This window comes from Sarcophilus harrisii, chromosome 4 (genome assembly GCF_902635505.1).
Source record: "Sarcophilus harrisii chromosome 4, mSarHar1.11, whole genome shotgun sequence".
Classification (NCBI taxonomy): Eukaryota; Metazoa; Chordata; class Mammalia; order Dasyuromorphia; family Dasyuridae; genus Sarcophilus; species Sarcophilus harrisii.
The window spans coordinates 304,517,780-304,544,995 of NC_045429.1; the positions used below are offsets into that span (position 1 = coordinate 304,517,780).

General features: G+C 34.7%; 1 protein-coding gene and 1 long non-coding RNA gene across 11 annotated transcripts in view; one reads left to right on the forward strand and one right to left on the reverse strand.

Moving 5' to 3' along the window:
• The window catches only part of LOC116423245, a 31,717-nt gene extending 25,266 nt beyond the window's left edge, over positions 1–6,451 (forward strand). The window contains exons 2-3 of the long non-coding RNA XR_004233777.1: positions 5,523–5,616; positions 6,169–6,451. This is a non-coding gene — a long non-coding RNA (uncharacterized LOC116423245). The remainder of the gene's footprint in view (positions 1–5,522; positions 5,617–6,168) is intronic.
• TBC1D16 (TBC1 domain family member 16) overlaps positions 1–27,216 on the reverse strand; it is a 118,630-nt gene that overhangs the window by 60,151 nt on the left and 31,263 nt on the right. For 9 of the 10 annotated variants that reach the window (XM_031965584.1, XM_023502689.2, XM_012548645.3 and 6 more), the window contains 2 exons: positions 20,811–21,050; positions 15,312–15,939 (listed from right to left, as the gene is read on the reverse strand). In XM_031965584.1, the coding sequence (XP_031821444.1) occupies positions 15,312–15,939; positions 20,811–20,988 (806 nt within the window). In that variant the 5' untranslated portion in view covers positions 20,989–21,050. The remainder of the gene's footprint in view (positions 1–15,311; positions 15,940–20,810; positions 21,051–27,216) is intronic. The other variant, XM_023502691.2, reaches the window with a different exon arrangement.

The window sequence follows — 27,216 nt, forward strand, 5'->3', positions numbered from 1 at the left end:
TTACACAGTTTTCCACAAGTACATAAAAAGTCTAAGGGAAAGTTTCAAAATTAGAATCACCTCTGACTCAAGTGTACCTTTAGGACCCAGAGTGGGAGATGAAGCCTTGTTCTGGGACTCATTTGTGAGAATAGAAGTTGGAAAAGGATGTTTGATACATATTTAAAATATATTAAAAATGTCGACAAAGCTAAGCATATTTTAGGAGAAACGGGGCCCTAGCAGCTGACAGTAAAGAGAAAGGGGTGGCATATGAATTAGGTTTTGAAGAAGCAGATTTCTAAAAGGTATGGGGAATAGACCATGAGAAGAAATGAGATGTCATGTCATGTTTGAGAGATAACAAAGAGCTCTATATGGACAGACCTGAGGCTTTCATATAAAGAAGGAATATGTAACAAATTTGGAATTTATTCCAGGATGGAATGTTGGCTCTTACTGCCCCAGTGACAGAATAATCAGTTTAATTATTTCAATTTTTATAGGGATTTAAAATTTACAAAGCTGAAAATATTTGAGGGTTCTGCCTCAGAGATTCTACTAGAATCTACTATTAGAAATAATTCATAACTTTAGCAAAGTTACAGGATACAAAATAAACCCACATAAATCCTCAGCATTTTTACACATCAACAAAATCCAACAGCAAGATATACAAAAAGAAATTCCATTCAAAATAACTGTCGATAGCATAAAATATTTGGGAAGCTACCTACCAAAGAAAAGTCAGGAATTATATGAGCAAAATTACAAAACACTTTCCATACAAATAAAGTCAGATTTAAATAATTGGAAAAATATTAAGTGCTCTTCGATAGGCCGAATGAAAAAATAAATAAATAAATAAAATAAATACTCCCTAATCTATTTATTTAGTGCTATATCAACCAGACTCCCAAGTTAACTATTTTAATGACCTAGAAAAAATAAAAACAAAATTCATATGGAAGAACAAAAGGTCGAGAATTTCAAGGGAATTAATGAAAAAAAAAATCAAATGAAGGTGGCCTATCTGTACTTGATCTAAAACTATATTATAAAGCAGCAGTCACCAAAACCATTTGGTATTGGCTAAGAAATAGATTAGGTGATCAGTGGAATAGGTTAGGTTCACAAGACAAAATAGTCAATAACTATAGCAATCTAGTGTTTAACAAAGCCAAAGATCCCAACTTTTGGGATAAGAATTCATTATTTGACAAAAACTGCTGGGAAAACTGGAAATCAGTATGGCAGAAATTAGGCATGGACCCACACTTAACACCATATCCCAAGATAAGATCAAAATGGGTCCATGATTTAGGCATAAAGAACGAGATCATAAATAAATTAGAGGAACATAGGATAGTTTACCTCTCAGACTTGTGGAGGAGGAAGGAATTTGTGACCAAAGAAGAACTAGAGATCATTATTAATCACAAAATAGAAAATTTTGATTATATCAAATTAAAAAGCCTTTGTACAAACAAAACTAATGCAAACAAAATTAGAAGGGAAACAACAAACTGGGAAAATATTTCCAAAATATATTACCGACTCCAACTGAGAACTGCTACTACCCCAAAGAGATACTAAAGAAGGGAAAGGGACCTGTATGTGCCAAAATGTTTGTGGGAACCCCGTTTGTAGTGGCTAGAAACTAGAAAATGAATGGATGCCCATCAATTGGAGAATGGTTGGGTCAATTGTGGTATATGAATGTTAAACTCTAACCCTAATCCGACTCTAACCCTGTAAGAAATAACCAGCAGGATGAATACAGAGAGATTTGGAGAGACTTACTGAACTGATGCTAAGTGAAATGAGCAGAACCAGGAGATCATTATATACTTTAACAACAATACTGTATGAGGATGTATTCTGATGGAAGTGGATATCTTCGACAAAGAGAAGATTTAACTCAGTTCTACTTGATCAATAATGGACAGAAGCAGCTACACCCAAAGAAAGAACACTGGGAAATGAGTGTAAAATGTTTGCATTTTTGTTTTTCTTCCCAGGTTATTTTTATCTTCTGAATCCAATTCTTCCTGTGCAACAAGAGAACTGTTCGGTTCTACACACATCTATTGTATCTAAGATATACTATAACATATTTAACTTGTATAAGATTGCTTGCCATCTGGGGAGGGGGTGGAGGGAGGGAAGTTGGAACAGAAGTGAGTACAAGGGAAAAGGTTGTAAAAAATTACCCAGGCATATGTTTTGTCAATAAAAAGTTACAATTAAAAAAAAAAAAAATTGAGGGTTCTGATCTCTCTCAAAATTAAAAATCACAATATGATGAATGTTTTGATGCTAAAACAACCTACTCATGGTGTACAAGGGAGTACAAGTCAGAACTGGTAGGAAGTCAAAGTTTCTTGTAAAAGGATTACTTTATCTCTTAAAATAACTAAGAAATATAAGGACCATTGTGTTATACAATGAAATGCAGAGGAAGAATTGACACAGAGGTGTTAGAGAGAGGAGGAGGACTTGTTAGTTTGGAACACCTCACATCGAGAATGTGTTCAATAAGCAACACTACATATGTTTTATGAAGGGTATAGTACCCTCCAAATCTAATAAGAAATAAAGGGAGGGAGAGATGGATGGGGAAATAATAATAATACAAGGGAGGGATCCCTAGGTAGGGGGAGGTTAAGTAACAGTAAGCTAAGTTATAAAGTAAAATTTAATGAAAGTCAGCAGGGATAGGAAAGATGTGTGTGTATATTATATATGTATGTATTATATATATATAAAGCTATATTATCTATATATATCTACATATGTATACATAAATATATCTTTTCTTAATTGTAGCCTGCTTGGGGCTGGATGGGGAGATGAAAGTGGGAAAAAAGAATAAAGTAAAAAAGGAGAATAAAAGAATAAGTAAAGAAGTAAAAGAAATAAAGAAGTAAAGAAATAACAGATAATTCTTTTACAAATATATACACTTTCTTAAATTGGTATTATTTATTATATATTTTGAATCCTTCCCGACGTTCTGCTAGGCATATGACAATGTTCTGTTTTGTATAGCTTTCCTGTTTTTTTCCAATAAAATTTGATAAATAATAAAGTGCAAATTCCTTGAAGGGAAAGAAAGGAAAGAAAGGAAAGAAAGGGAGAGAGAGAAGGAGAGGGAGAGGGAGAGGGAGAAGGAGAAGGAGAGGAAGAGGAAGAGGAAGAGGGAGAGGAAGAGGGAGAAGAAGAGGGAGAAGAAGAAGGAGAAGAAGAGGGAGAGGGAGAGGAGAGGAGAGGAAAGGAGAGGAAAGGAAAGAAAGAAGGGCCTAATCACTGAGTTTGAAGTGAATTTCCTTGATGATATTCCTCCATTCTAAGTTCATTGTTTCCCAGGAATCAAGAATAGCTAAAGCTCAAGGATTTATGACAGAGAGTTCCACTAAATCCCACCACTTATAAGCGTGGAAGCTTTGATTAACACTGATGCTGACCAAGGCCTGTAAGCTTTGCTTTATGGTGATCACAGTCTAATTTACCTGAAAGGGGGGGCCTCAAAAATGAGGAAAGGAGATTCACTTTCCCTCCAAATGATAATAGCAAATTCACACTGCCTCCTCCCATACTAATACATCTGTTCATTTCACTGATGGATTTAGTTAACTAATAATACTGTAACTTACCTTATCTCAGGTTAGGTCCAATACTAATATGTGACAATGAAACCTCTCACTTTTCTTTTTTTGCTGTGATTTTTTGCTGCCTTCCTAAGGGTGGATACATCATTAAACTGGGAATTAAGAGGACCTAAATTCTCGTATATCCCTGGGCATATCATGAGCATCTCAGGGAATGTCTTGGATTTACTCCACTGAATCTCTGACCCTTATTTCCTAAGAGTGATTTCTTTGGATCAAGGAATAGACCAATTTTTCTCATTCTCTAGGAAAGTATTTAATGTCCTTCATTCAAGCCTTTCCTATCATTGGAATGTACTCATTCCTTCATTTTATTATCTATTTATTAAACTCTGAGATACAAAGGTGATAATTAAATTCCAAAATGAATACATGTGAAGAACTGTGTCTTCACCTGTGTGTGAACATCTGTGTCCATATAGAACAAAATAAAATGGGGGGAGGGAAGTGGCAAAGGACAGGCCTTGTGTAGGATTTAGAAATTTAGCTAGGAATTCTAAGAAACAGAAGAGAGAACTTTCTTAGTCCCCTTTACCTACCCCGCCCAAGATTCAACTTTTATGTCATCTCCTCTGATCTACCTAGGTTTAAGTGTTTTCTTCAATTTTCATAAATTACTTTGCTTAGAATCTCTCCTTTGATCCCATCACTTGGTATCTTGTATTACATTTATCCGTAGTAATATATTGTACTTCATTCTCTTCTCCCTTGTTAGTATATGCTTAATAAAATTTTGTGGAATTTTATCCTTTAATTTGTCCTTACTCATAAATTTTCTAAAAATCTTGGGCTTCTTTTGAGACACAGTTCAAATACAATCTTGTGCACGAGGCCTTTTTCCTGGTCCTTTCAGATGATAAAGTCTTTGCAAGTCCCTAAGTTTACCTTCCATCTACTTTGTATTTATCTTTTATATGTTGTCTCTTCTACTATGTGTTTTAAAATATAGTGTGTGATAAGTAAAAAATTCTTGTAGACTGATTCCTTAATTTTTAAGAGAAAATTGGTGGGTGAAAGTCTCTCTGTTTCTTTCTCAAAGGATTTTAAATAATATAATAGTAATCTGCAGGTCATACCTAAAAGTATTTTTTTTCTGGATTTAAAATCAGGAAATCAGTATTCAATTGAAGAGACTTGGTCAATCAATCTACTGTGCTTGGTGCTAGAGATACAAATGCCTTCTGTTCCAATTATGGGTCCTTCCCATTGAAAATAAAAGGGTCCTCTCAGAACATCCATTTAAGGGAGGTACTGAAAGAATCATTTATTTCCCACCAGGATATACTTGTCTGGACATTCCATCTTGCCCCCAACTTCGCTAATCCCCTTTCAACATGTAGGCTTTTTACATATTATTTTCCACATTAGGAAAAAAAAAATTATTGGAAGAAAAATTTTCTTCCTTTTTGTTTGAATTTGTATTCCTAGCATTTAACACATAGTAAGCACTTAAATAAAAGCACTAAAAAAAGACGATGACTTTGGAACAATGAAAAAGTTCCTGTCCTCAAGAAGCTTGCATTCAATAGAGAGACAACATATATGTAACATATATATAACCAAGTATATTATTCACATGAATATACTTTATGCATGTTATACACAGGTAAGTGGAGAAGTAGCACTGGCACTAGGAGGATCAAGAAAGGACTGAGATCGAGAAAAGCTGAGTTTTTGAAGGAAGCTAAGGATTTGCCAGGCAATTTGTCAGACGGGAAAAAGGAGAAAGTGAGAGGAGAGTTGTCAGGAACATGGCAAACAAAAAAGTTCTATTCCAAAGCTATAAAGATAAGAGTGGAGACAAATTGTAAATAGCTTCAAATGTCAATTTTTTTTTTTTTTTTTTGCATCTTTTGTATTTTGCTCCTAAAGGAAGAGAATCACATGGTCAGATTTGTGCTGTAGAATCTTACTTTGGTAGCTGTGGATTGGTTGGCGAAAACTAAGATTTGAGAGGCAAGACTAGGTGAGTAGTTATGGGAGCCTGAATGAACAACTGTAAGGAGATCTAAGTGAAGGACATAGATTTCAGATAATATGGAGGCAAACTAGACAAGATAATGGCACTAAAAAGGGAGGTTTTTGTCACCGAGATCAATGACATCATTTGTTATTCTGTATATGTATATGTATGTATATATATATTTGTCTCCTAGTGAATAGGGATGTTTCATTTCTAGCATAGCACCTGGCATAAGCATAGTGCTTAATAAATGTTTGTTAATTGATTCATTGATTGGCACTGCCTTTGGGCAACCTCTTATTGCCAAAAGCAAGATGAAGAGCTAATGTCAATGAGGAAGATTACATAGCTGAAAACAGAAACTGATCATTCAGAACAAATATATGCCAAGCCATCTCTGCCAACTTAAGCTCACACTATATTCTTTTCATTTTTTACCTCAAAGATAATGTAACTCCATTGGTCTCACTTATGTTAATGTTCAAAGAGAGAAAAATTAGAAGGACAGCAAATGCTGTAAGAATGGAAGTAATAGCAATTCTTTCCTCTCTACAGAATCTGGACTTTGCTGCTAATTCAGAGAAGATGGAAGAACAAAGTGGTTTGTCCAAGAGGCAAATAGAGGGAAGAGGTGGTTGACTCAGCAATCGAGCAGTCCTCAGCCTGTTCTGGGAGTAGCCTGCCATCTGCTGGGCACCCAAAGAATTGCAGTGAATGAATGAAGCTTTCCATTGGCACTGAATTTTTTTTTCTCTTAAGATAGCTTTCCCCACCTGCCATCTTCTCCGAGATACAGAATAAAATGGATAACAGCATACATAAAGCAAAGTGGAAAGAGAAATTTATGGTGCTATAAAAGCTAAAAGTAACCAACTAATTTCCTCTAGCAAATAACAAAGAATCTAAGACCTGGATCTAAACAAAAACACATTGTTAAATAGTTTAAGGAAACTGACCAGGTATGAATAAGGATATATAATCTTAATTTCATAATATAAGGTTTTCTGGTAGAGACCAATTTTTTTGGTCTTGATAAAGAGATTTCTAAAAGTATAAAATGGAACATCCAGAGAAGTCACCAAATCTCAAATTTATGGCTACCTGCTTCTCAACTGCAGAGCAGCTGGAACAGAGTAACCTCTACCCCTTCCCTTTCTCCCCCCCACCCAAAAAAAATCCTGTTAGTGGAAGGTGAAGACAAAAATAAAATCACAGCCTAAGTAACAGTTAACACTCTCATCTTAAGGGCGATGTGGACTTAACATAGTATCACTTGATACTCTTTCATAGAAACTTGGAAACTTGCCAGTCACAGAGAGCAAGCTTAACTACCAAAAATAATCTTTCCAGTGTTTAAATATTTACAGAAAGCAAGACAAATCCTGATATCTTCGACAATTTTCCACTTCAATCCTCTAATTCCTACAAATAGTTCTTTTACAGCTTTATATAGGTTTACTACAAGAACTACAAGAGCCTTTGCATTTTTGCATTTATATATCCTCTCTTCTTGTACTTCCTTCAACCTTGACCCTGATTCCTGTAAAATATCTCCAGGTGCACCTGTTAGGACATACTGTATTACTTCTATCTAATCTTTCAAATACTTCCCCCATATGTAGTCAAAGGATGAGAAAATTTTTAAAATAAGGAGGGCAAATCACTAAATAAAACATCAAATAAAAAATATATAAAACAATATAATTGTTATCTCTTAATATAATCATTATGTAACCTTTTAAGAACAAAATGAGTGCTTATTTAGTGCAAAGCTTCATAAACCATGGGAATGAATATTGGGGTGGCAGCAGTAAAAAGGTATCAAATATGTAAAAATAAACATATCCATATCATTAATATGAGAAGTTGGTTCTATCTTTAGTAAATGGTAAATTAATGTATACAAAATGCATACCAAAAGAATTAAGTACAAACCTTATATACATACTCTATACCTGGATATTTCTTGGGTGAAAAAGAAGCCCTGATTTAGTGCATACTCCACTGGGCCACCAAATTGATCTTCCTAAAGTGCAGGTATGATTGTGTCAATTCCCTATTCAATAAACTTCAGGGGTTCCCTATAACTTTCAGGATTAGATAAAATAAAATCTTATTGGTGGCATTTAAAGTCCTTCCTAACTTGGCTTCCTCCCATCTCTCCCATCTTCTTATACCTTGACCCTTTCCTTTCATCCAGTGACAATGCAGAGTTAATGCAGTGACAACAGCCAGGGCTGTTCTTCACCCAAGATTTTCCACTATCCCATTTCACCCATTTTCACTGTTGTGAATGCCGTTTTCTTACCTTTGTCTCTTGCCTTTTAAAAAAAATTTTTAAAAGATGCCTTTCTAGATTCCTTTTAATGCTAATGCCCTCTCTTTGGGATGAGCTCTGATTTAGCCTGTATATATATCTTGTTGTACATAAATTTGCTTCATGTTCTCTCTCTGGTAGACTGTGAGCTCCTTGAGAGCAGGTACTGTCTTTTGGTCTGTCTTAGTATCTTTAGCAAAATGTCCAGCACATAGTACAATGGTTGCTGACTTGACTTGTTGATTTACCAATAGAAAAAGAGTTGAAATGGTATATAAAAATAATGGAATGCAATGCAGCACACAAAATAATAAATGAAGAAACATGAAAAGATTTGTATGAGCTGATGCCGAATATAAGTAGAATCAATAACTATAATGATGTACTGAAAGGAAACCAAACAGTGACAGAATCATCTTAATCAAATAAAGAAACACAACACTTCTCAAAAGAAACGGAAAAATGCAGAAATCTTTAGGAACTGGGAACTGGTACCTGACTGCAATGAAACAGTACTGTGATGTAAAAAATTGAAGATGAGCAATACAACAGAGGAGCATTTATTAAATGACTTACATAAACTGAATCAAAGTGAAAGAAACAAACAAAAGAACTTCTATAAAAGAATCAAGAAAAGATGAAAAGACACCTCTCCACATTCCCTTGCAGAGGTAGGAAGTCCATGTATCTGAAACACTGGATATATTTGACATTAGTTTTGCTAATTTTTTCTTTAAAAAAATTTTTTTTAAATGATTAATGTCTAGGGGGACAGAGAGGGCTAAATTTTGATGATGTAAAACCAAGATATCTATAACAGAAAAGAAACACCTCTCTTCTTTTAGCCAAGAGTACTTCAGGGTCAGAATGTTGCATATACTATCCGGTATTAACACTATATTGGACTGTTTTCAATGCAGGTTGATTTCAATGCTAGACAAGTATAAACCTGTGATATAAAAAAACAAAAGGCAGCAATTAACTTATTTTTTTTTCTTTAAAAAAGAAAAGATTTAACATAACTCTACTTCTATGACATTTCCTGGCCTGATGATTCCCTCCTGAGCGGAATATCTTTTCCTCAAAACCACTTTGGAAAGAAGCATTTCTTCTCAGCTAGCAAGAGATTAACTCTAAATCTCTGAAGTGCTAATTCTGCCATTCTCTTCTCAGATAAGGTAAGAAAGGGGATAGAAGGTCATGTGGGCATTAACACCCAAAGAATCCAACCATACACACAGCTTCCAAAAAGCTGTTTTTCTCCCTAAAAAGCACAATTCCAATTAAGTCACTTCTCCCTTTAAAAATTTTAAAAACTCACTGATTATTCACTACATCTCAAATTAAGTTTAGGTTCAAATTGTCTAAGTCCCTCTTTAATAAGGTATCAAGTTATTTTTACTGGATTATTTTCCCTCCATATGGATTACACTTAGGTGTGTGCTAAAGCCAGTTGAAGAACTATATTTTTCAGTGTGAGCCTTTTATACTTTTCAGCAAATAGTATAAATCAGGGTTTGATTTTTGTTTTGCTGATTATGTAGACAATAAAGTAAGAAAATGTTAATATGCTATACATATATTTTCAAAGTGAAAGTTAAAATATTTACCAGCATAACACTGCATACACTCCAAACTATTCTTATTGCCTCATAAACACATCTATCACATACTTTGATTTGTGCTTTTGCCTGGAAGGTACCCTCCTCCTACTCCAACCCCTCCTCAGCTCTTTCAGAATCCTAACCATCTTTCAAAACACGGTTTTAAAAAGTTCTTCTACTACCCTTCCCTTTCACAAAGATCTTCCTGATTCCCTTCCAACTTAATATATACCCTCTCCCACTAATGAAGAACTTATACAGCCTTTCTTTCATATTTTAGTTATGGCACTTGCCACAGTTGTAAGCACCATCGTACATAGAGCTTTTATTATTTTTATTTTTGCTAGTATATGGCAAAGCTACAGTACCCAGAAAGATACATCTTTTGAACTGATTTCTTATATTTGCCTGCCAGAGAAAACATATTTTCAGGTTCTTAAAACTTGGAAAAGACAAAAAGAAAGATGCCCTTTATGGTTATTTTTCAGGAAATGGTAAGGTTAACAGGGCAGAATACTAAAAAAGGATACAGATAAAAATTCCCAAGAAAAAACGAAAAACATGTCACCATTTGCCTCCCTGTAACTTTCAAGAGTGATTTCATCAGGTATTGGGCTGCACTGCAATAGAAATGCCAAAGATCCTGGGAGGCAAAATATAAATTCTCAGCTTCCTTTTGGATCCCCTAGGGACCATTAGGAACAGCTTAGCAACTCCTAAAACATTACAAAATTCCCTGTTTTCTATGACTGCATCTGTTGTAGAACAGGTGAAGGCAACTATGTGGCCTAGGACTACTGATAAAGCAGGGATTGGGGAGGGGGATACCATCAAGGTGGTCCCCTGATCCTTCTTATCAACTCTGGTACTACTACTATTGCTCCTGCCTTCCTTTTTTCCCTCAAAAGAATTTTGCAAAGAGCTAATTTATAGATCAGCCCCTTGGGTAGGTACCTTACAAAGTTAAAATGCAAAACATTGGCTAAAGCTGCATGAAGATTCCCCCAAAGGAATTATTATCCTGGTTGTCCTCTCATATATTTTGCAATGGCAGTAATGAAATTCCCAGGAGAGAATCTGACCTTCCTTCTTTCAAGGAGAGAGAAAATGATTTTGTTACTGTTTTGATATCCTCACAGTCTTCATTGAAGACAATTTTTTAGCAAGCTATTGAGAAGTAAACTTTAAATAGAAATAAACAAAAGACAACCCTCCTAACATATTTGACCTTTTTATGTTTACCTTTTCGAATTTTTGCTTGATTATCTGACAAATTTCCTAGCAATTTTAATTTAATAAAAGCTTGTTCCTTTCCTTCCACTTCCCTTTTTATTCTAGGTGATTTTGTTCATTAGAAAGTTTTTAAAATGTAACTGAAATTTTCTATGTATCTAGTTTAGTTGTACACTGCTCTTTTTTGTGTACAATCTGGTCATATTGACCATGCTGTTCTTCATACATGTCACTCCATTTCCCATATTCATATCAGTTGTGTACCTTCCTCAAAACTTCCTGTTGCTTTTAAGGCTCAGCAAATACACTGCTATCTACATGAAATCAGTCCTATTCCCTAACCAGTTGTTGGTTCCTTCCTCCAAGAAATTCCTATGAAAATTACTCTCCCATCAAATCACTTCTCATTCTTCCCAAGTAAGTTTCCAAACAATATACAATTAAATGGGGAAAGGCAACAAGTAAGCAACCACACAAACACAGAGTTGAGATAAACTGAAGATGGCACTCCAGAGGGAAGGCACTAGAAGGAGGACCAGCAAAAGTGATTTCAATGTACTGGGATAACTGGCTTCTTTGCTATTCCTTGAACATTCTCTTGGTTCCAGTCTTTTCACAGGCTCACCCCCATGCTTGGAACTCTTTCCCTTCTTAGCTCTTGACTTTCTTCACATCATAGCTAAAATCTCCCCTTGGGACTTTAGCCAACATGGCTAAACATGCTTCCTACATGGAAACAAAGGATGAGTGAGGTGTTGAGGCTACCTAGGTAAGCATATGACTGATGGTGGTACATTAATAGAGAAGTCAGGAAGAGGAGAGTTTTATGGTAAAGATAATTAGTTCAGTTTTGGTCATGTTAGATTTGGACTTTCAAGATGTTTAATAATCAAGTGGGGATGCAAGAATGGAGGTCAGTTGAGAGGTTAGGAATGGATAAGGAGACTCAATACAAAGAAAACAATTCATGGGAGCTGATGAGATTATCAAGTGGCACAATACAAAGGGAGAAAAAGAGAAGAACCAAAGCAGAGTCCTGTATAATACCTACGGTTAGAAAGTGAGACTGTTGAAAATCTAGCATAGAATATTAAGGAATTAATTAGATAGGTAGAAGAGAATTGTCATGAAAAATTATCAAGAGTATTGAAGAGGGTAATTGACAGTGTCCAATAATGCACAGAAGTCAAGGAGAAGAAGGCCATTAGATTAGGCAATTAATGTATTCATTACTATTTTGTTGCATTATGATCAACAAATGATATTCTTTGTACTGCTGGATATACTTTGTATTTCTGGAGAGGACTCAAAAACACAGTCAACTTTTGTGATAACACTGCTGAACTATGTAAATTCCTTTTTATTCCCATTCAATAATTATCAAAGATATATCATCTCTAATTTTTCTAACATTCTATTCAGTCTTTTGATTTTTTTTCTTATCTTTTTATTATTCATGGTGGCTTTAAGCAAATTTAGTTTCAAAGCTTAGCTTTGATTACATTCAGATTATTCTTATTAGAAATCTTGATTGGTTCTCCTACCCTTTTAGTTCATTTGAAGCATAGTAAAATAGTAAAATCTGCTCCAGTCCTTCATTTGAAATCTCTATTTCATATTTTGTGTCTCATTTTCAGAGTTTGTTTTTTTAAGTAAAGTTTGGTTAACTAAATTTAGCAAGTTTTAATTTCTTTGACAAATAAAGATTCCATATACACAAAAACATTCCTAATAATACTTTCTTGGGTCAGCAAGAAATTGGAAGCAAAGTAATGATAATGATGGGACTTGGGAAGGGATGGGAAGACTTGGTAGTACAACAGATTATGTGTCAGGTCTGGAGTCAGAAGATTCCTTCTTGAGTTCAAATGTAGCCTTAGTCACTTATTAGCTATGTGACCCCCCCGCAAGGAGAAAAAAAGAAAATGGAAAATATAAATGAAACAACACTATGTAATTTTTGAAAGGTAGTTCCAAATACAATGCTTAATATACTGGGTTCTTATACCCTTACACAAATATGCAGTTTGGTTTAGAGATGCTACTGTCCTAACAACAGTATCATCATGAGAGCAATCTTACAGAAATTACTAAAAGTTATGTTTTAATCCAAGCCATTTTTATGGTAGCAGAGAAGGAAATACTATACAAATCAATGAACCTAAACACGGTCCCTGTGGCAATGAATAAAATGTGGTTTATTACTGAAATGGAGTATTACTGTGACCCAAGTGTAATAAGTATACAGAATTCAAACAAACTTGGGAACATATGAATGGATGCAGATCAGAACCACGAGAACAATGAATACAATGACCATAATCATGAAGAAGAAACAAGAGGAACAAGTGATCTATGCAGAAATTAGTGGTTACTTTGTATGACTGACAGTAATGCATTGTTCCACTTCCTATTTAAAAGTGGTAGAATGTAGGTGTAGAATGAGGTATACAAATATAGCAATGTTTTGATTCATTTTTGCTTAATTCAATTTCTTTATCCAATGAGCAAATTCTATTGGGATAGAGATGGAAAGGAATAGTTCAGAGTTGCCTGACCATGATTTTTTTTTTAAGGATCAATACAATTATTTAAAGATACTTTCAATAAATAAAACAATTTCTTCTAAAATATGAAATGTAAAATATTTGAAAAAATTTAAAATATTCAAATGTAAAATCAAAAGTACTTAGCACTTTTCAATAGAATTCGATAGAATTTACATGTTAGCATTAGTAGGGTTTCAAGCCTTAAAATGTTTTAAGGTCAAATTCATTCAGAAAAGCTATCAGGGGGAAGCTACCAGTCCTGGAGTCAGGAACACCCATTTTCCTGAGAAGTTCAAACATGGCCTCAGACACTAACTGGGCAAGTCTCTGCAAAAGTTAGATCATTCCAGTATCTTTCCCAAGAAAATCTCAAATAAGGTCAAATGAGTGAACAACAACAAAATAAGATACCATGGAAGAAAACCATTAGCCAAGCAATGTGTTTGCCTACAAATTTCTCCACAAATCTATTTCTATCCTTTTCTTGTTTTTTTCAGACTGTATTTGGAATAAGGGGGACTACAGTGGATAACTAGTCAACTACCACAAATATTAGAGAATATTACAAATAGTAGAAAAGTATTGGAGAATATCACCTGGCACAAAAGGCCATCATCTTGCTGAAGTTCAATGATGGCCACTATTACATTACTAATGTAGCAAAATTAGGTCAAATTTACTTCTAACAAAAAACAAATCTGAAAACATAGTGATACTTTCTACTATGGCGAGTTGGTTTAATTTCTGCCATTTAAATTCTGTAATACATTCATATTACAATTATATCTAACCAGGTATAATTTTTAGTATCTAGCCAGCCTCAAGTAGGGAAACAAGATCTTTAAGGACTATATTCCAACCTTGTTATTATATTACAACACAGAAGAACCCCATAAGTGGGCTTTGGTCATGCTTCCAAACTGATCCAACTTGGATTTAGACAAATCAGCCAGACTAATTTTGTTTTGCATTCCAAATTCTATGCCTCCCTCCAACTTCCTTCCTCTGTCACAAGAAGATATAGGTTATCCATGAGCAATAATGTAAAAACATTTCATATTGGTTATTTTTATAAAAGAAAAAAAAGTAAAATAAAAAAAAGCTGGTCTATATTCAATTAATATCAGTGTTTTCTCTGGAAATAAATAGCATGCTTCATTTTTCCTTTGGAATTGTCTTGGATCACTGTAATGCTGAGAATAGCCAAGTCATTCAGTTCTTCACTGGTACTATGTATAACAGTACCCCTGGTTCTGTTCACTTCACTACATGTATCAGTTCAAATAAGACTTTCCAGGTTTCACTGAAATCATTCTGCTTATTATTTCTTACAGCACAATAATATTCCATTACAATCATATCCCACAGCTTTTTTAGGCATTCCCTAATTAATTTCCCTTTGATTTCTAATTTTTAGCCACCACAAAAAGAACTGCTATAAATAAATTATTGTACATACACTTCTTTTTATGGTGGTAAAGAATTGGAAAATGAGTGGATGTCCATCAATTGAGGAATGGCATTATGAAAGTAATGGAATATTATTGTTCTTTAAAAAAAAAATGATGAACAGGCCGATTTTAGAAAGGCCTGGAAAGATTTATATAAAAGGCTGCTGAGAAAAACAAGAAGAACTAGGAAAACATTATATACAGCAACAACAAGATTGTTCACTGATGACAAACTTTTCAGCAGTTCAGTGACACAAGACAATCCTGATAAACTTTAAATGGAAAACACTACCCACACATCCAGACAGAACTATGGTGACTGAATGTAAATTAACATATGCTATGTTGATTTCTTCTGTTTTTTTTCTCTCGTGGTTTTTCACTTGTTTTGATTTTTCTCATATATCCTCATAAGGATGTAAAAATCAAAAAAACAAAATATACAAAAAATGTAAACCAAAAAAATTTATGTGTAACTGGGGAAAATAAAAAAATTTAAAAATAAAAATAATTTTTTATAAAGAACAGGATTCAAACAACTCACCTGTTTTCATTGTCCAGGAAAACAGAACTGCTACTTTCTGCAAGGGCTTCACTTATTGGTGAGAGGCAGAAAGGTGAAGAAAAGGCATCAGAATCAGAATCAAAAGTACTATCCCTGCTCACATCATCAGCAGAGAGCTCTAAGGAGCCTTCCTCTTCTCCAGGTTCTGGCCTCAACTCTGGTCCCTCCTCTGTATCATCCACTGACAATTCAGACCTATTTGGCTCATCCTGAGAACTGACAGTAGACAAGATTCCTGAGTCACTATGAACAGGCTGTGTAGCTTGGATAGGACTGTCTGTCCTCAAGCCTTGGGATAGCTTTTCCCCATCTTCTAATGAGGAACTTATGTGGATGGTATCTTGGAAACTCTGGGATACCACCAAGATGTCCTCATCCTTAGGGGTCAAAGGGTACCTTTGTTCCATGGGCAAGGGCTGATGTGGCTCTCCAGAACCCTGAGCATGACGGCCTCGTTTGCTGGGGGCCTTGCGCACAGGGGAGCTTTCTGGGGTGATGTAGCGCAGGGCTTCTTCATCTTGCCTCTGGATCCTGGAGTTAGGGACCCAAGCAAGGATAAGTGTGGTCCCCAGAAGTTCATCCTTTTCCATGTACAAGCACAAATAACCTTTGAGAAAGTAAGAGCATAAATCAAGATTACAGTGAGCTAGAACAATAGTAAAAAGCATATCTGAAGATCCTTTATATCACTACTTATGTGTAGCACTGTGTTAACAATTATACCAGCATACTATGCGGCTAGTATGATGTGGCTCATTGTAAAAAGTAAAATTTAAAAGTGATATGATTTATTGTAGCTATGGTAAATAACTCAAAGTTCACATATTCATAACTTGAAAAGGCATCAGTACTTACATTATTTATGATAGCTTTTTATTTACAAATTATATGCATGGGTAATTTTAAAGCATTGACAACTGCCAAACCTTTTCTTACACATATTTTAAATAAAACAATTGAATGATACAAAAAGCATTCATCATATTTCAACTCAGTGACATCCCTATTCAGGCTTTTTCAAATAAAGGAACCCTGACCACTAGCACAGCAACATGCAAGCCTGCCCTATGGGATCATTCTATACAAATGCCCTATACCTTGGGTAGGAAGAACAGATAAAGAAAATGTCAGGGAGCTTTTATAGATTTATAAAGCCTAGTAAATTATTAGTATTGTAAAAACAGAACAGAAAATGCACTTTAGAAAGACAAGCGTGGCATATGGATGTACCATTGGTGGAGCTGCTAAATAATTTTTTTTTTTTAAATCACAGAAGGTACTTAATACCATCTTATTCTCTCAATAATCCAATGAGATATAAGTGTTATTGTTATTATTAAACTAAATATGGATATTAAGACTAATGTTAAGTGACTTGCATAAGTTTACATAGTATAGTAGATTTAGTCTTACTCTTATTTCACAGAAGATGAGCATTAGTCATATAAAAAAAAAGCATATCTGAAGATTCTTTGTATCACTACTTATGTATAACACTGTGTTAACATACCAACATATACTATGTGGCTAGTAAGATGTGGCTCATCATGTAAAAAAGAAAAAAAAAAGTTCTTAAGTGATATGATTTATTCTAGCTTTTCCCCTGGGGAAAAAAAAACCCTAGGGGAAAGGGGACATTTTTTTTTAAGGCAACTACAAAGTAACAGCACAAATGGACAGTTACAAATATGAATCAACACACCATAATTTAAGTTACTCAGGAACCTTCAGCAAGTTAAGGATCATTAACTTTAGAGTTGGAAGGGTAACATCATCAGGTAACATCATGGGATTCATACCTCAAAAGGTCATCTAATCAAACTCTTTATTTTACCATATATTTTACTGATTTTTTTGGTTATTAAATCAATCACTTCTTGTTGCCTTCCAAACTGAACCTTCCTTTGTAACAAAGAGAAGCAATTAAGCAAATATGTGACATAAAGACCATGTCTGATAACTAATTCTTGTCTTAGTAGACCTCTATCTTTCTGCAATGAGAAGGAAAGTTTATTTCATTCTCTTTAATATACCATCATTGGATTTTCCATTATTGAGAGTTCAATTTCCTTTTAATGATTTTTTTCCAATCACATTCACAATGTATATTGTTCTCTTGCTTCTCCTTATCTCACCCTATATTTACTTATTTAAACCTCATGTTCTTCAGAATTTCTCACTTGTCATTTCATTACATTCATATGCCAGTTTTTCCATTTACCCCAAATGATGGACACTTTGTTTCTAAGTTCTTATCAAGCAAAAAGAGTGCTGCTATGAATATTTTAGCATATATTGGACTTGTGTCTATCTTTGATTTCCTTGGTGGTTAGAGTGAGTTGACTTTTCTCCAAAATCTCCAAATTTAAATTCAGAATTATAGGGATTATTTCGCAGCTATACTAATGTTACATCAGCAAGCTATGCCGTTTTCCTAAATTTCCTTCAATAAGCTTATACAAATAAGAAATCTTTTCTTCACCTTTAACAATTCGTAAAGTATGAAGTGAAATGGCAGTTGTATAAAGTGCATTTATTTCTCTTATTGTTTTCATGTAATAATTTCTAATTCTTTTTTTAAAAAGCCATTCTTTTGGGAATGGGTCTTTATATAACACTATATTTGTGTAGTGAATATGTTGGATTTGACTTTCATTAGTGATATGACAAAAATATCTCCTCCACTCTACCATTATCCTAATTGTCTTGACCAATTTTATTCAAGCAATTAAATTTAATGGTCAAAATTAAGTAATCATAGAAAAAAAGTAATTTGTTTATGATCACCTTAATCCCTCATTGAGTTAAGGATTCTGCTGATAGATATTTTAAAATTATACCTAGTTTTGTGCTCTTTTTATCTTGACCCTTTGTAGGCAGGCTGTTTATCTGAGTTTATAATAGAAAGTGTTAGATCATAGATGAATTTTTCTTCTAGTGACCAAAGACGGTTCATGTTCTTATGTTATACAATGATTTTCTTTTTCTTTTTAAACCAGTAACAAAACATAACTCAATGCTTTAATGTTAAGTCTAAGGCTCGGGTAAAGCTATAGCTTTATATCCCCTTCATTCAAACATTATTGCATTACTTCTTTCTGAGATTCTAGACCTTATGCCCTTCCAAATGCATACTGATATTATTTTGTCAACTATCTTGGGATACATGCCTTGTAGTGGTACTGTTAAATCAAAGGGTATGCATGATTTTTCAGCCCTTTGAGAATAGCTCCAAATTATTTCACAGATGAACTAAATTACTCCCTTTCCCTCTGACTTTCTTGCAGGATAAGATACACATAGTTTGTGTTATGTTATTTTCTCTTTGAGCCAATTCTGATGAGAGAGAATAAAGTTCTTTTCCATTCCCCTTCTTCCCTTGTACTATTAAAGCTTTTTTTTTTTTTAACCTCTTATGGCAGATAATTTCTACCATTTCAAGGTGGAATTCTTGGTGTCCACCAAGATACCATTCCATCTTTCTCTTTCTCTCACCTCTTAGTTTTATATTTTTAGTTACTGTCCTTTATATATGCAATACACACCTGTGCCCCATCTATATTCTCTAACTATCTACTTTTAAATCTTCTAAACTCTTCTGAGTTGCAGATGATACAACCTAGGAGGCAAACCAAAGATAACAGGATTGAAAAGGAACTAGAAAGGCTAGAATTCAGGACTATTTAGTTTTCATCAGATCTGGGATCTTGGCAATGTGGGTAATATCCTCCAATGCAATAAAATACAACCCATTCATGCCTACACATCTTAATTTCTGTGTACTGTCACAAATTAGAGTCATTCTTAATGTTCTCTCGACATTGTGAGAATATCAATGAAGTAAATAAGCAATTGATTATTTAGCCCTCTCTTCCTGCTATGTGACTAGCCCATTTGGGAGAATAAATAAATTCTTTTATTGGAGTAGAATTTTTTTTTTGTCCTAACTATGCATTGTTGGTGGAGTTGTGAACGGATCCAACCATTCTAGAGAACAATTTGGAACTATGCTCAAAAAGTTATCAAACTGTACATACCCTTTGATCCAGCAATATTACTACTGGGCTTATAGCCCAAAGAGATATTAAAGAAGGGAAAGGGACCTGTATGTGCAAAAATGTTTGTGGCAGCCCTTTTCATAGTGGCTAGAAACTAGAAAATGAATGGATGCCCATCAATTGGAGAAGGGCTGAGTAAATTATGGTATAAGAATGTTATGGAATATTATTGTTCTGTAAAAAAATGACCAGCAGGATGAATACAAAGAGGCTTGGAGAGACTTACATGAACTGATGCTGAGTGAAATGAGCAGGACCAGGAGATCATTATACACTTCAACAACAATACTACATGAGGATCAATTCTGATGGAAATGGCTATCTTCGGCAATGAGAGGATCCAATTCAGATCCAACTGATCAGTTGGACAGAACCAGCTACACCCAGCAAAAGAACACTAGGAAATGAGTGTGGACTGCTTGAATTTTTGTTTTTCTTCCCAGGTTATTTTTACATTTCTAAATCTGATTTTTCTTGTGCAACAAGAGAACTGTAAAAATATGTACACACATATATTGTATTTTAGACATACTTTAACATGTTTAACATATCTGAGACTGCCTGCCATCTAGGGGAGAGGGTCAAGGGAAGGAAGGGAAAAGTTGGAGCAGAGGTGATTGCAAGGGTCAATGTTGGAAAATTACCCATGCATGTTCTGTCAATAAAAAGCCATTAAAAAAAAAAAGTTACTGTCCTCAAAGGCAAGTAACCTTACTTTCCCTCTCTCAAGATATTAATGTAATGAATTCAGGTATAAGTTGTCCATCTGTATCACAGATTAAACAAAAGATACAATGTAAAACAAAAGAATGTATAACACAAAAACATTGTAAAGAATAACGTGCTACATGTCAAAAATTATGTTTTTATAAAAATAAGCAAGTTGTACATGATTTATATATACCATCTATTAGGGAAAATAGCAAGTACACATCTATATATAAGGAAGATAAACATAAACAAAGTAAATAGATTTGAATGTAATCATACCCAGAGGTAGTGGGATAGGATTAGTGATATTGGATTGCCTTACTGTTCTTGGATTTAATCAGTCTCTTGACAGAAGAGAAAGTAAATGGGTTAGACAGTTTTTAATAGAGCTAAAAGAGCCAGAGGAATTAGGTTATCTGCCTTGTTTTACAGACTGGGAAACCAGACCTAAAAAAGGTTTAGTGATTTGATCAAAAAGGCAATAAGCATGGAACTCAGGTGTACTGACTCCTACTTCAGCATACTATCAACTGAAACTACAGGTTTTTTCAACTTCATTTTTACAGAAGAAAAAACTGAAGTATTAAGAGATGTGACTATCTTGAGGTCATACAGAAAACTAATACAGCCAAGGAAGGATTAAAACTTTGATAAAATTTTTAATCCACGACTTGCCCATTCACATAATTTCTCTCTTCCACCACCTTACCTGGGTGATGCTCCCCAAGGCCCTGCAGAACTTGCAGGGGATGGACACAGACATTGTTCTTTGAGTAGATGATCTCTCCATCCAGTACCGAGGGAGGGCCACTGCTGCCACTGGGATTGAGGGTCAAGAGGTCAGAGGCTTTTGAGGAGGCTCGTCGGAGGAGTCGCCCAAGAGACATTGCCAGGGGAATGTTTCCATTATCCACGAGCTTCAATCTAGAACTAGTGCCAAGTAAAAGATCTACCTCAGGAAAAATCACAGAGAACAGTAAAATAATTAGACTTTTTTGTTAAAGCATTTTCAAAACATATGCATACATCACCCTTGCAAAACATTGTATTCTAAATTTTTCTCCTCCCTACCCCCTAAAGGGCAAGTAATCCAATGTTAAATATGTGCAATTCTTCTATATATATTTCCATAATTATGCTGTACAAGAAAAAAAAATCAGATCAAAGAGGAAAAAATGCAAACAAAAGTAAAGATGCTATGTTGGGATCCATACTCAGTCCCCACAGTCCACTCTGAGTGCAGATGGCTCTCTTCAACACAAGAGCACTAGAAATGGCATTGCTGCTGAAACAACAGAGCCACAAAAGTAAAACTCTTTTCAAAAGAAAGTGTTGACAGCCTTCATAATTGTTTCAGGAAAAATTGTTTTCAGGAAATTTTCTTCAGTAGCATCAGAACAAGGTTTTCAAGGTTTTAATTGCTGTCTATTAATAAGGTTTCCACGAACCAGATCTGATTTTTCCTTTCCTGGATAAAAGCTAATAACAGAGGAAGACATTTTATTTAAAGATACAACCCACAAAATTACTAGGTTTTCCATTTGTTGTAACTGTCTTTGTCAGTTATTTGCTTTTATTTTATACCAGCTTTGCAAACAAGTAACCCTTCTATTTTGAAACTATTAAATATATTATATGATGTTGGTTTTTATACCTCAATAATCACTCTTCCATTATTCACACATGATTCTCTTCCTCTTCCCATATCCTAACAATAAGATTTGTCCAAAAGTAAATGGCCTACTTCTTGAGACAGTGGTCTTGCTGGGGAAACTACACGGATTATTTGTTGGGTATGTAGAATGAACTACCATTAAGAAGTGGGTTATACTACACAACCTCTAATGTCTTTTAACTCTAATGATTACTGTAAATTGTATATTAATTGTAAACTTTCTTCAAGCCTTAGTATTTGGCTTCGTTCCTTTTTTCTCTCTCAGGAATCTCATCCATTCTTAAAATATCACTTCTATAAAAGTTAAATTTTTATCTTAATCTCCAGCCCTGATACTTCTCAGCTGTATCTCTCTATGAAATTTTCCATGTGCATCTTATGTTAAACAAATGTCCATAAACAAATTACTTATTCCCATATATCATCTCCCAAACCACCTGTCTTTAACTTAGTTGTGTTGATAGAAATCATTCTCTTCTGGGCTTATATCCATGAATTTATTCTCTCAATTTATGCATCTATAAAATGAAGTGACTGAATTAGACAATTGCCGATTTCAACAAATATTTTATGACTAAGGTATCAAAGATACAAAGACAAAAATGACAATCCCTCGTGTGACTTAGAAAGATCTGATGATGTGAGTAGATATAACATATAACACAGATAAATATAATACAAGATAGGAAGATTGAACAAGCCCCCTGCCTCAAAACAAATTCTGGAGCTGCAGAATCTATAAAAATATGAGTGAAACAATTTTCCAGCAAGATAATTTAAAAGGACTACAGGGAAGGTCTCACTCCAGTAAAAAGTACAGTACAGTACAGAGCAGGTTGTATTTGGGCAAACCAGAGAAGGCCTCTCACCCCAACACAAGTAAGTTACCCAGACCCCACTGATCCAGAAAAACAGGTGAGTAGCCAGTCCTGGAAGACTCAGTAGGCTTGATGGCCTTGGCTAAGCAGGGGCAACCAGGTGTGATGGCTTCTGTGCATCAGACAAGCCACCAACTCCAGAGACCTCAGCACAGCAAGTAAACAACCAGACCCAGAGACTCTGGCAAGGCAGGTTGGTGACCTTGCTCTAGGAGCAAGACGTATGGAACAGTACCCACTGCTCTAGGAGCAGAGATCAACTTGATATTCTTTAATAAGCAGAAATGACCAAATTTAAAAGGAGGTACAAAAGCACAAATAGAAACTGAGGTAGAATAGCTGCCCTCTAAACAAAATGATATGAAGAAAGATACCAGGACAGTCTTTGCCCTGTGTGAGGTTCCAGGCTAGTTCTCTTGAACTCGAAGCAAGAAAAGCTAGCTGGGTTAGGACAGTGTAAGACGTCCAATGTCCAATTTGGGAAGACTGAGGGAACCTTTGAAGATAAAGAATGCCAGGCCCAGCTGTTCTGCCTGAGACCTGGCCAGGTGAGAGCAGAAGCAGTGGGGCAAGGATGCTGCTGGCTGCAAGGAAAATAGAACTCTTGGCTTTGGGTTCTTTCCAGGCCAGAGGGGAGAACTAAAAGAGAACCTGAGACCACAGGCACCATTCCCCACACAGGTAATTACACTAACAAGTATAACAAGATTGTCCTTAATAATTGTGTAGTTCTTGAACCAGCTACTCCCAGAGAAAGAACTCTGGGTGATGACTAAAAACCATTACATTGAATTCCCAATCCCTATATTTATGCCCACCTGCATTTTTTATTTCCTTCACAAGCTAATTGTACAATATTTCAGAGTCTGATTCTTTTTGTACAGCAAAATAACGGTTTGGTCATGTATACTTATTGTGTATCTAATTTATATTTAAATATATTTAACATCTACTGGTTATCCTGCCATCTGGGGGAGGCGGTGGGGGGTAAGAGGTGAAAAATTGGAACAAGAGGTTTGGCAATTGTTAATGCTGTAAAGTTACTAATACATATAACTTGTAAATAAAAGGCTATTAAATAAAATAAAATAAAATTTAAAAAATTGTGTAGTTCTAATGAAATATTGGGGGCAGAGTTGAGTGTGGTGTGATTTTAAAAAGCAAAACAAAGTAGAAGAGATAGCAGGTATAGGAAACATACACAAAAACATAATGATCAGGAATATAATTTAGACAAAGTTAAATTTAAAAGACATTCAACCAAAAAAGAAAAATACAGAAACTGTAAGTCAGCCATATTAATAGTTTAGACTATTCAAGACAACTAGATAGTTGAAATATTGCTATGGCATTGGAAATGATGAGTTGGTGGATTTAGAAACTGTCTTAGACTTAGGCCTAAGAAAGATGAAAATATTCACTTTCAGAGAAAGACAAACAATGGTAGTACAATCTTACATAGATATCTGAATGTGTCTGTGTATAACTATGTATATATATATATATATATATATATATATATGCATAGATACCTACATGTATACATATATATGTAAACACACACACACACACACACACACACAATTTATGTGTATATACATAAATATACCCATACTTAACTATAGTCTGTTAAGAGAGATGAGGGGGTACTAAAGAGCCAAAACGTGCAGAGCAGATAACAACCCTACAAGGAAGCTAAGAAAAGATAAGACAGTTCTGAATATAATATATTCTATTATTACATACACTTTTCTGAAATGGAAATTTACTGTTGCATTTTTAATCTTTTCATGTTCTACTATGCATGACAATGTTTTCTTTTTCTACTTTGTATTTAAATACATTAAAAAAAATTAGAATTGGTCAAGTAAAAGCTAATTACTCGGAGACATCAAGAATTAAAATCAAAAGAATAGAAAAAAAACCCAAATCTGAAATATTTCATTGGAAAAACAATTGAGCTGGAAAACAGATAAAATTTTAGGGGCAGCTAGGTGGCACAGTGGATGGAGCACTAGCCCTAAATTAGGAGGATCCAAATCTGGTCTCAGACATTTAACACTTCCTAGCTGTGTGATCCCAGGCCAATCACTTAACTCCAACTGCCTCAGGGGGGAAAAAAAAGAATTTTAAGAATTAATGGACTGCCTGAAAATCATGATAAAATAGAGAGCCTAGCCAGCATCTTTCAAAAAATTATCAAGGAAAACTGCCCTGTAATATACTGTAAGCATCCAGAAAGTAACAATTCAAATATTAAGGAGTCACAATCAGGATTACACAGGAAAGGAGTCATCAGAAGGCAAAGGAGCTTGAATTACAACCAAGAATCACCTAACCAGAAAAACTGAGCATAATGCTTCAGGGGAAAAAACATTCAATGATTTACAGGACTTTTTCAAACACTCCTGATAAAAAGATTAGTACTAAACAGAAAATTCCAAAAGACTCAAAAGAGAAACATAAAAAAGTAAACACACAAAGAGAAAACAAGTTATTCAGCAAGATTAAACTGTTTACATCTCTACATAGGAAGATGATATTTGTAACTTTTTTATCTTGACCTTTTGTTCTTCCATATGAATTTTGTTGTTATTTTTTCTAGGTTATTACAATAGTGTCTGGAATCTGGTATAGCACTAAATATATAGAATGGTTTAGATAGATAGTATTGTCATCTTTATTATATTCGTTCGGCCTATCCAAGAGCACTTAATATTTTTCCAGTTGTTTAGATCCAACTTTATTTGTGTGGAAAGTGTTTTGTAGTTTTGCTAATATAGTTAGGATAAGGTCATCATCCTATAAGATTTCATCAGCCTCTCATCTCACCGTATAACTATCCTCTGCCTCTCATAGAATGGGTCTATAAACTCCAATGTCTATTAAAAAAAAAAAAAAAAAGAACCCAGTTCAAACATCCCATTTTCTATCTGGTTGCAGCACTATTTTGGTCCTTCTATGTTTATTTCTCATATTAGAACAACAGAATATAATACACAAGGCAGGACTACTTGAAAAAAGTAGAGACCAAAAAAGAACTGTTTGAAGCCCATTTGAAGATTTGAAGAAAAATTGGACAAAGTCCAAAGACAAAAAATTAGAATAAGTTACTATTAAAAAAATTTGAAAATTAAAAATAAACCTAGACTCACAACTTTTCTCCATAACCAACTAGGAAAAGAGCTGACCAGGAAAACAAAAAAAAAAAAAAAAAGTTACAGTGTTTCAAAGGGACTGTAAGAAGACTAAGACTGAACACCAGGACAAGCACTGGGGCAGAAAGAGATCCCCCTGAATCAGTGCTGAGAATAGTTACCAGTTAGCAGGTGTCATCCATTACACAATTCCAGGATAGAGAAGAGCAGTCATAAGTAAGAGAGGATCTGTCATAAGTAAGAGAGGACCTAGCTATATACTGAGCAGGGAACAAATTTCAAAAACTTAGTTAATGAATGGTTCTGAGCCCAAGAACTGAGGGGAGATACAGTTCTAATCTTTAGCTCTGCTCATAAGGCTATAATGTTAAGATTAAGCAGGGCAGGAAACCAAAACCAAAGAGGAGTCAAACAATTCAGTTAGTCTGAACTTCCCTTCTTTCTAGGTTTTAGGATACCATTCTGTCCTGGTGCTTCTCCTACCTGACTTTTCCTTCTGTCTCCTTTGCTGGATTCTCCTCTACATGATGTTCTCTAGTTGTCTGTGTCTAAAAGGATTCTGTCCTGGGCCCTCTTCTCCACACTATTTATTTCACTTGATGATGTCATCAGCACTACTGGATTTAATTATCTCTTTGCTGATGATTCTCAAATCTAATTAAGTGGGTAGATTTGGATAGAAACTATCTTTTGCCTCTTCTTGTATCCTTAGTGCTTAATATACTTTTAAGTAACAAGGGAGGTGCTTAAATAAATTTTATTGACCTGATCAATAAGACATTTTTACTGGAAGACTTTTCCAGGTCTTTCCCCAGTGCCTCTCTCCTAAGACTACATTCCATCTTCTCTTTACCTATCTTTTATTGTGTATTTATTTATATGTTGTCTTCCCCATTAGAATGTGAACAATTAGAATGAGAATAATTATAAAGCACAAAGTACAACATGTAGCATATAGTAAGCACTATATAAATGTTCACTGATTGACATAGTTTCTAAAAATGCTACTAGCCCAGAACAGGTAATTCTCATAGAAATGATTTTCAAAACCATCTGGAGGAAAAAAAAAATCAAGAGTAGTTGGGGTTAAAACAGTTGGGCAGAAATTAGGTACAAGCGAATTAATTCCAAAAAGTGAAGAAAAGCAAAAGAACTAGTAATCAGGGTCTAAGCTCCTTCTCAACTCCCTTTCTTCTACTTCACTACTACTACTCCCCTTTTCTCTGATCTGGGGCAGAGTTTGCCCAACTTTAGGCAACCTGATAACCCACCAATCTGCCCACTATCCTGGTGCAGATTTAGAATAAACATAACTGGATTTAGGCATAACTACAGCTCATATGATCCACCAGACTAATTCTTCCCAGGAATAGGATATATGGGGATGCACCTTTTTTCATTATT